The 10,611-nt window shown below is 48.6% G+C and overlaps 1 protein-coding gene across 2 annotated transcripts in view; it reads left to right on the top strand.

The window, feature by feature from the left end:
- The first annotated feature begins 5,975 nt into the window (after positions 1-5,975).
- FBXL7 (F-box and leucine rich repeat protein 7) overlaps positions 5,976-10,611 on the top strand; it is a 372,139-nt gene continuing 367,503 nt past the window's right edge. The window contains exon 1 of one of the 2 annotated variants that reach the window (XM_077269706.1): positions 5,976-6,227. In XM_077269706.1, the coding sequence (XP_077125821.1) occupies positions 6,212-6,227 (16 nt within the window). In that variant the 5' untranslated portion in view covers positions 5,976-6,211. Of the gene's footprint in view, positions 6,246-10,611 lie in introns of both variants that reach the window. The other variant, XM_077269705.1, reaches the window with a different exon arrangement.

The raw sequence follows: 10,611 nt of genomic DNA, 5'->3' as shown, positions 1-10,611 counted from the left end.
CACCATTTTACTTTTTGAGCACAAAATTGGCTGTGGCGTTTAGAGACCCCCTGATGTACCTAAACAGTGGAAACCCCCCAATTCTAACTCCAACCCTAACCCCAACACACCCCTAACCCTAATCCCAACCCGATCCATAATCCTAATCACAACCCTAACCCCCAAAACACCCCTAACCCTAATCCCAAAGCTAACCATAACCCTAATCAAAACCCTAAACCCAACACCCCCCTAATCCTAATCTCAACCCTAACCTCAAAACCTAACCCTAATCCCAATACACCCCTATCCTTAATCCCAACCCTAGCCTTAACCCTAATCCCAAACCTAACCCTAATCCCAAATGTAACCCTAATGCCAACCCTAATCTAAATCCTAATCCCAACTCTAACCCTAACTTTAGCCCCAACCCTAGCCCTAACCCTAACTTTAGCCCAAACCCTAACTTTAGCCCTAAACCTAGCCCCAACCCTAACTTTAGCCCCAACCCTAGCCCTAGCCCTAGCTCTAACACTAATCCTAGCTCTAACCCTAACCCAAGCCCTAACCCTAAGGCTATGTGCACATGTTGCGGATTTTGCTGCGGATCCGCAGCGTTTCCGCAGCTGTGGGTCCGCAGCAGTTTCCCATGAGTTTACAGTACAATGTAAACCTATGGGAAACATAAAACGCTGTGCCCATGCTGCGGAAAAAAACACACGGAAACGCAGCGGTTTACATTCCGCAGCATGTCAATTCTTTCTGCTGATTCCGCAGCGGTTTTACACCTGCTCCATAATAGAAAACCGCAGGTGTAAAACCGCAGTGGAATTCGCACAAAAAACGCGGTACATCCGCGATAAATCTGCAGGAAAAACGCAGTGTTTTGGTCCTGCGGATTTATCAAATCCGCTGCGGAAAAATCCGCAGAGAACCATTCTATGTGTGCACATATCCTAACCCTACCCCTAACCCTAACCCTACCCCTAACCCTAGCCCTAACCCTAGCCCTAACCCTAACCCTACCCCTAACCCTAACCCTATTTGGAAAATAGAAATTCATACATTTTTTTTATTTTATTTTTTTCTTACTAAGGGGGTGATAAAGGGGGGGGGGGTTATTTACTATTTTTTTTATTTTGATCACTGTGATAGGATCTCACAGTGACCAAAATAAAAAAAGAGGAAGAATTTTCTTCTGCCGGCCGGCAGGTCATGGCGGGTGCACTGCGCATGCACCCGCCATTTTCTTACCGGAGCAAGAAGCCGGCGGCCAGCAGAAGAAGCAGGAGGACCCAGGGACACCTGTAAGTATAACAGGGTCCCCGAATCCCCCTATTTCTCTGTCCTCTGATGTGCGATCACATCGGAGGACAGAGAATGACATCGCTTTTTTTTTTTTTGCAGTCGCCGGTAAACAGTTAATTACCGGCGATCGCAAAACAGGGGTCGGTAAAAACCAACCCCGATCATGTTCTTTGGGGTCTCGGCTACCCCCGGCAGCCGAGACCCCAAAGAACATCCGGGTGCCGGGCGGCGGGCGCACTGCGCATGCGCCCGCCATTATTTCCCCGGAAAAAGATGGCGGCGCCCATGGGGAGCCACGAGGAGCACCGGGGGAGGTAGGTGAGTATTGGGGGGCTATCGGGGACCACATTTCTCTGTCCTCCGATGTGCGATCACATCGGAGGACAGAGAAATTAAATGGCAAAGCGCGTTTTTTTTTTTTGTTGCGACCGCCGGTAAACAGTTAATTACCGGCGATCGCAACTCGGGGGTCGGTAAAAAACACCCGAATCATGTTCTCTGGGGTCTCGGCTACCCCCGGCAACCGAGACCCCAGAGAAAATCCGACTCTGGGGGGCGCTATTCACTTTTTCCACAGCGCCGTTAATTAACGGCGCTGTGGTTTAAGTACCCTTAGCGGCCGCCGTTAAAAGGCGTATCGGCGGTCGTTAAGGGGTTAAATATCCCATCCCTATTGTATGACTGTTCGCGTATGGTATATGGCTGCTATCTAGCGCCCAGCTGAACTGTCAGCACTTATACACACAACAGCGTCTACTGCTGTGACTGCCAGTACGGCGCCACGCGCCATTAGTGCGCTTTCTTAACCCAAGCCTGGGTGGTTGGTGGCGTCCGCCAGTACGGCACAGCTCGCACTTTTGTGCTCAAAATATTGCCGTTTATTTCTTACACCCAGTCGCGGTGTCGAGCGCAAGTAGTCTATGGACTCAAATCCCGAGTCTTGGGACTGAGCTTGGTGACTCCTTGCTTGCGCTCTTTGTGCGGTACCGCGGCCCTGTGACTTAACAGAGTTCGCTTCTACCGCCATATAGAGCTGCCATTTGCTAGCAGCAGGTTCCCTCCTGCACGGTGGACCCCGGACTGCGAACGCACCTGATAACATCTCTCTATTTACTCGGAGCGTTCCACCAGTCCTAACTATGTATATATGTATACACATATCAGGGTCGGCGTTTGGCACAGGCAAACCAGGCAGACGCCTGGGGCCCCCACCTAGAAAGGGGGCCCCCTGCCTCTGCAGCCCCTGTATGAAGTACCCAGAGGGTGTACAGCAGTGAAGCAGCAGTCCCAGAGCGTGTCTCCCAATCCCCCCTTGAGACCCCCTCATTGCAGTGATTTACTCACTGTGGTCCCAGAGCTCTGTGCTGTTTGCTGTAGGATTAGGTTTCACAGTCACATACAGGTCCTTCTCAAAAAATTAGCATATAGTGTAAAATTTCATTATTTACCATAATGTAATGATTACAATTAAACTTTCATATATTATAGATTCATTATCCACCAACTGAAATTTGTCAGGTCTTTTATTGTTTTAATACTGATGATTTTGGCATACAACTCCTGATAACCCAAAAAACCTGTCTCAATAAATTAGCATATTTCACCCGTCCAATCAAATAAAAGTGTTTTTTAATAACAAAAAAAAAAACCATCAAATAATAATGTTCAGTTATGCACTCAATACTTGGTCGGGAATCCTTTGGCAGAAATGACTGCTTCAATGCGGCGTGGCATGGAGGCAATCAGCCTGTGACACTGCTGAGATGTTATGGAGGCCCAGGATGCTTCAATAGCAGCCTTAAGCTCATCCAGAGTGTTGGGTCTTGCGTCTCTCAACTTTCTCTTCACAATATCCCACAGATTCTCTATGGGGTTCAGGTCAGGAGAGTTGGCAGGCCAATTGAGCACAGTAATACCATGGTCAGTAAACCATTTACCAGTGGTTTTGGCACTGTGAGCAGGTGCCAGGTCGTGCTGAAAAATGAAATCTTCATCTCCATAAAGCATTTCAGCATTTCCCCAGGTCAAGCCACTTTTGAACCATAAACAGCGGCAGAAGCGCCTGACCTGGGCTACAGAGAAGCAGCACTGGACTGTTGCTAAGTGGTCCCAAGTACTTTTTTCTGATGAAAGCAAATTTTGCATGTCATTCGGAAATCAAGGTGCCAGAGTCTGGAGGAAGACTGGGGAGAAGGAAATGCCAAAATGCCTGAAGTCCAGTGTCAAGTACCCACAGTCAGTGATGGTGTGGGGTGCCATGTCAGCTGCTGGTGTTGGTCCACTGTGTTTCATCAAGGGCAGGGTCAATGCAGCTAGCTATCAGGAGATTTTGGAGCACTTCATGCTTCCATCGGCTGAAATGCTTTATGGAGATGAAGATTTCATTTTTCAGCACGACCTGGCACCTGCTCACAGTGCCAAAACCACTGGTAAATGGTTTACTGACCATGGTATTACTGTGCTCAATTGGCCTGCCAACTCTCCTGACCTGAACCCCATAGAGAATCTGTGGGATATTGTGAAGAGAAAGTTGAGAGACGCAAGACCCAACACTCTGGATGAGCTTAAGGCCGCTATTGAAGCATCCTGGGCCTCCATAACATCTCAGCAGTGTCACAGGCTGATTGCCTCCATGCCATGCCGCATTTAAGCAGTCATTTCTGCCAAAGGATTCCCGACCAAGTATTGAGTGCATAACTGAACATTATTATTTGATGGTTTTTTTGTTTGTTATTAAAAAACACTTTTATTTGATTGGACGGGTGAAATATGCTAATTTATTGAGACAGGTTTTTTGGGTTATCAGGAGTTGTATGCCAAAATCATCAGTATTAAAACAATAAAAGACCTGACAAATTTCAGTTGGTGGATAATGAATCTATAATATATGAAAGTTTAATTGTAATCATTACATTATGGTAAATAATGAAATTTAACACTATATGCTAATTTTTTGAAAAGGACCTGTACAGCAGCCATCAGCATAGGCTCTGACCAGTCCCTAAATCACTGCTCGTAATCTGACGGGGACCTGCTGTCACTACTGTCTGGATGACACAAGGCAGGAATATTGTCTGCTGAATCAGGGTATTTATTATATAGAAATAAATGAATTCCCACGTGAAATAATAAGGGTAAACTATGCACATATAGTATAGGTGTGCAAAGGAATCAGCGTTTTTGGTGCAATTTTTTTTTTGCAGCCAAAGCCTGCTCTCTTGGCAGTAAAAACACTGCTTTCAAAGCACCCATTTTTTAGGGTATGTGCAGAGGATCCGGAAATGGCAGCCCTTTGGATGCAGCGGACATGTGCTGCGTCCAAAGTGCCGCCATCTTTTGAACACAGGTGATTCCGCGTGTGTTCATTGATCTGTGCAGAATCACCGCATCCTATACATTGCAGGGATGAGATTTCTCTTGTGGAGACTCGCGTCTGCGCCAGATAAATTGACATGCTGCAGCTTGGACAGACGTGCCACATGTCCGTCTCTGCGGGTGAGGTGCGGGTGTCGGTGCGCGCATAGTAGAGATGGAATTTCTTGAAATCCCATCCACTATACTGTAACATGCGGCCGCTGCGGGTTGGAAGCTGCACAAGTACACAGCAGCCGACCTGCAGCATTTACTGATTGTGGGCACACACCCTTAGAGCTTTTGCTGTTTGTTTTTTACAGTATGCATTTTGTCTACAGTACATGTTTAATAAAGTTAGTGTTATTCACAAAAAACGCAGCGAAAAATAACGTTGCAACATTTGCAGCATTTTTTAAACTTTTTCATTGCTTTCTACGGGTGAAAAAAATTGCTGAAAGAAGCTACTGAAAAAAAATGCTGCATGTGAACATAGTCTTACTCTGAAATGCTATGTCTATCTGTGGTCTTACATAGGACTGCATGTGATATATACTAAATTATCTGTACTCAGAGAATTATCACTGCTATCTCTGGTGTTACATAGGACTGCAGGTGACATCTACTACATTATCTGTACTCAAAGAGTTAGCACTGTTTTATCTGAAGAGTTAAAAAAAAATTAAGAGGGGGTTGGGGGCAATTCTTTGTCTTGGGCCCCCAATCTTTTCTGACCCTAGCAACGCCCCTGCGTACAGCTAATAGTGGCAGACCCGTTGACCTATATAAGGCCCCTAAATATGGGGGCCAAAGTGCAATGTTATCATTTGGGGCCCCCACTTTAAATTTTTGCCTAGGGCCCCACTTTGTCTAAAACCGGCCCTGACACATATATATATATATCTATCATCTGTCTCCCGCTTTCTGTCTACCTACCCACCCTGTGTAACCCAACTTTCCCAGAGGCAGAGCAGCCTGTGACAAAAGACAGGAGGAGAGCTGTGTACTTGGCAGTGCTGACTCCTAGGTATTTCGGTCAGGTCTGAGTTGCAGCCATGATGTGGGATATATCTGTGAATATGTGTAGACTTGGCCGGCTTCCAGGCTATAAACATGCCGTGTGTTTCCCTCTCCCCTCCCCAGGCTCAGAGCACATAGCCGGCCATACCCCAGAGACCCTCGTCCTCTCCTCCCCGAATCACTAATGTGTGCCGGGCAGAGCTCCTGAGGTACAGGGTGAGGTAATATGGATGCCTGACGTGAGGCTGGGAGGAGAGGAGGGAGGACTGCAGCAGGCCGGTCCTCCCACATTTCTCCACAGAGGATGGATGCTGGGACCGTGCAGTGACTGCTCTAGACTAGGGAGAGCTGCCGCAGGCATCACTGAGCTGCAGGACAAGCAACAAGTCTATGCCGCTGTGGATGTGAACGCTTCCTGACTGGATTATTGGAATGGCCGGGGTCTGCTGAGGGATGGAGCAGCTTTGTATTGTCCCCGCCTATGGAGGGCGCTCTACGCTCTGCCCGATGGAAATGCTGAGTGTCTGTAGGATGAGAGCATGAAGTCTACAGGATGGGAGCGAACAATGGCAAGTACGGCAGTGAGGGTGAGTGAGTGCTCCCCGGAGCTGAGGACGGGCGGGTCTCTATGGCAATGAGGGTGAGTGCTCCCTGGAGCTGAGGACGGGGGCTCTATGGCAGTGAGGGTGAGGGACTGCTCCCCCTAAGCTGAGGACAGGGGCTCTATGGCAGTGAGGCTGAGTGACTGCTCCCCCTAAGCTGAGGACAGGGGCTCTATGGCAGTGAGGGTGAGTGACTGCTCCCCCTAAGCTGAGGACAGGAACTATATGGCAGTGAGGGTGAGTGAGCGCTCCCCAGAGCTGAGGGCAGGGGCTCTATGGCAATGAGGGTGAGTGCTCCCCTGAGCAGAGGACAAGCGCTCTATGGCAGTGAGGGTGAGTGACAGCTCCCCGGAGCTCTGGACAGGGGCTCTATGGCAGTGATGGCGAGTGAGTGCTCCTCGGAGCTGCGGACAGGTCGGTGCTCTATGGCAATGAGAGTGAGTGAGTGCTCCCCGGAGCTGAGGACAGGAGCTCTATGGCAGTGAGGGTGAATGAGTGGTCCCTGAAGCGACAGGGGCTGTATTGCAGTGAGGGTGAGTGCTCCCTTGAGCTGAGGACCGAGACTATATGGCAGTGAGGGCCAGTGATCCGTGAGCTGAGGACGGGCGGGTGCTCTTCCTTTCTGTACTATTGTTCTGTAGACTATGGACTGTACAAAGTTCAGCCCATTGTTAGTGCTCCAGGAAGGGCAGGATCTATTGGAGAGGTCACTCAGTCCTGACAGACCTGTCACCCTGTAGCTGACAGTGAGCTGGCTGCCTACTGTCACCCGGTGAAGGTGGCTGGAGACAGATCTCGTTACTGAGGAGCCCCCATAGCAATGATATGTAAGTGCGCCCTCCAAAATCCCTACTGTATATCTTACTGTATATAGTCACCCTTAGCTAGACTTGCACTACCTTTCTCTATTGTAGATACTGGGTATTGGCTGGAAGTTGTCCTCCTTGAGCCCCAAATTAACAAGCAGGTTATAGCTATTAGAGGAGGCACCTCTGAAAGAGAATAAAACGGGGTCAAGAAATCAGAGGTTAGACATCCGTCTGTAATAGTGACAAGAAGAGCGGGAATTTACCAGGAAAACTCAAGTTTGTTACCTTGTACTTTGTATATCAGAAATGTTTCAGTGTGTCATATAAAAGGAGAGTCACGATTTTCGGGAATTGGGGACGGAATCTGAGGGTGATGGAATCCGAGGAGTGACAGAAGAACAAGAAATCTGAGGGATGATAGGGACAGAGAATCTAGAGGGGGGGTCACAGATGGACTTTGAATCTGGGAGATGATTGGTAATTTGAAGGGTACGGAAGGACAGGGAATCTATGATGACAGGGAATCTGTGTGATGATGGAATCTGGGGGATGACAGGTACAGGGAATCTGGGAGATGACGGACAGGAAATCTGGGGCATGACAGGGAATCTGGAGGATGAAAGAAAACCTGTGATGACAGAATCTGGGGAATGACAGGAAATCGGGAATGACAGGTTATCTACAAGATGACAGGGAATCTGGGGTATGGCAGGGACAGGTTATGTAGGGGATGACAGGGACAGGGAATCTGGGAGATGACAGAGACGGGATGACGGAATCTGAGGATGACAGGGAGTCTGGGGGATGGCAGTGAATCTTGGGCATGACAGGAGCGCTGGGAGATGACAGAGAACCTGGGTAATGATGAGGCGGTGAATTTGGAGAAGGCAGACAGAAGGAGTGAGAATCTGGGTAAGGAAGTGATCTGAGGTTGGAGAGGGGGCAGGAAGATAAGGAATCTGGTATGACAGGAGGATGGGAAGCTGGAGGGTGGTAGGACAGGTAATCTGAGTAGTGATCAAGGGACAGCACAGGACAGGAAATCTGACAGGTGATAATAATAATAATAATCTTTATTTATATAGCGCCAACATATTCCGCAGCGCTTTACAGTTTAACAGTTTCAAACACAACAGTCATAGGTAACAATGTTAACAATACAATAATAAAGCAAAATAAGATGACCCTGCTCGTGAGAGCTTACAATCTACAATGAGGTGGGGAAGATACAAAGTTCAGGTGTGTATTTACAATGATGTATTTACAATGATGGTCCAGCCATCTTCAGGGGGTGGGGGATAGATGGAGATAGTGAATGGGCTGCACACACAAACATAAAATTACTTTGATTAGTTTGATTAGTTAATGTGGTAGGCCGCTCTGAACAAATGTGTTTTGAGCGAGCGCCTAAAACAATTTGCAATTTGTGGATGGACCTAATATCTTGGGGTAGAGCATTCCAGAGGATTGGCGCAGCACGGGGGAAGTCATGGAGTCGGGAGTGGGAGGTACGGATTAGTGCAGAGGTTAGTCGAAAGTCATTTGCAGAGCGCAGCGGTCGGCTAGGCCGATAGACCGAAATGAGGTAGGAGACGTATGGGGGTGCCGCACTGTGGAGAGCTTTGTGGGTGAGAACAAGTACTTTGAATTGTATCCTGTAATGAATGGGCAGCTAGTGTAATGACTGGCGAAGAACGAATGCATCTGAGTAACGATTAGCTAGATGGACAACCCTGGCTGCTGCATTAAGGATAGACTGGAGAGGGGAAAGTCGAGTAAAGGTACCTTCACACTAAGCGACGCTGCAGCGATACAGACAACGATGCCGATCGCTGCAGCGTCGCTGTTTGGTCGCTGGAGAGCTGTCACACAGACCGCTCTCCAGCGACCAACAATGCCGAGGTCCCCGGGTAACCAGGGTAAACATCGGGTTGCTAAGCGCAGGGCCGCGCTTAGTAACCCGATGTTTACCCTGGTTACCAGTGTAAAATGTAAAAAAACAAACAGTACATACTCACCTTCGCGTCCCCCGGCGTCCGCTTCCTGCACTGACTGTGAGTGCCGGCCCTAACAGCAGAGCGGTGACGTCACCACTGTGCTGTGCTTTCACTTTACGGCCGGCGCTCAGTCAGTGCAGGAAGCGGACGCCGGGGGACGCGAAGGTGAGTATGTACTGTTTGTTTTTTTACATTTTACACTGGAAACCAGGGTAAACATCGGGTTACTAAGCGCGGCCCTGCGCTTAGTAACCCGATATTTACCCTGGTTACCATTGTAAAACATCGCTGGTATCGTTGCTTTTGCTGTCAAACACAACGATACACGGCGATCTGACGACCAAATAAAGTTCTGAACTTTAACCAACGACCAGCGATATCACAGCAGGATCCTGATCGCTGCTGCCTGTCAAACTCAACGATATCGCTAGCCAGGACGCTGCAACGTCACGGATCGCTAGCGATATCGTTTAGTGTGAAGGTACCTTAAGGGGGAGGCCAATTAATAGAGCATTGCAGTAGTCAAGGTGGGAGTGGATCAGGGCGACAGTGAGGGTTTTTGTTGTCTCCATGGTGAGAAAAGGGTGGATTCTAGAGATGTTCTTTAGGTGTAAGCGGCACGAGCGGGCGAGAGATTGTATATGGGATGTGAAGGAGAGATCGGAGTCAAACAAAACACCCAGACAGCGCGCCTGCTGCTGGGGTGTTATTATGGTGCCACCCACGGAGAGGGAAATGTCAGATTTAGGGAGGTTAGTAGAAGGTGGGAGCAGAAGAAGCTCAGTTTTGGAGAGGTTGAGTTTCAGATAGAGAGCGGACATGATGTTGGAGACTGCAGACAGACAGTCAGTGGCGTTCTGTAGAACAGCGGGGGTAAGGTCAGGGGATGATGTGTATAGTTGTGTGTCATCAGCATAAAGATGGTACTGAAAGCCAAATCTGCTGATGGTCTGTCCAATTGGGGCTGTTTTGAGGGAGAAGAGAAGGGGGCCAAAGACTGAGCCCTGAGGTACCCCAACAGTGAGAGGAAGAGGAGACGAAGTGGAGCCAGAGAAGAGAACACTGAAAGAGCGGTCAGAAAGATAGGAAGAGAACCAGGAGAGAGCAGTGTCCTTAATGCCTAGTGACTGGAGCCTAGAGAGTAGGAGAGGGTGGTCAACAGTGTTGAAAGCTGCAGAAAGGTCAAGAAGAATGAGCAGAGAGTGGTCACCATTACATTTTGCTGTCAGAAAGTCATTGGTCACCTTGATGAGTGCAGTTTCTGTTGAATGTAATGGGCGGAAACCGGACTGTGAAGGGTCTAGGAGGGAATGAGTGGAGAGCTAACAGGTAAGGCGGGAGTAGATCAGGCGTTCCAAGAGTATCGAGATGAAGGGGAGATTGGAGACCGGTCTGTAGTTGTTTGTGCAGGATGGGTCGAGGGTGGGTTTTTTTTAGTAATGGAGTGATGATAGAGTGTTTGAAGGAGGGGGGGAAATGCCAGAGGAGAGGGAGAGATTAAAGATTGTAGTTAGGTGAGTTGTGACGACTGGAGAGAGAGACTGG

Source organism: Ranitomeya variabilis, chromosome 6 (assembly GCF_051348905.1).
Source record: "Ranitomeya variabilis isolate aRanVar5 chromosome 6, aRanVar5.hap1, whole genome shotgun sequence".
Classification (NCBI taxonomy): domain Eukaryota; kingdom Metazoa; phylum Chordata; class Amphibia; order Anura; family Dendrobatidae; genus Ranitomeya; species Ranitomeya variabilis.
Note: the sequence above shows the minus strand (reverse complement) of the source record. Positions and strands in the feature narration are given on the sequence as shown.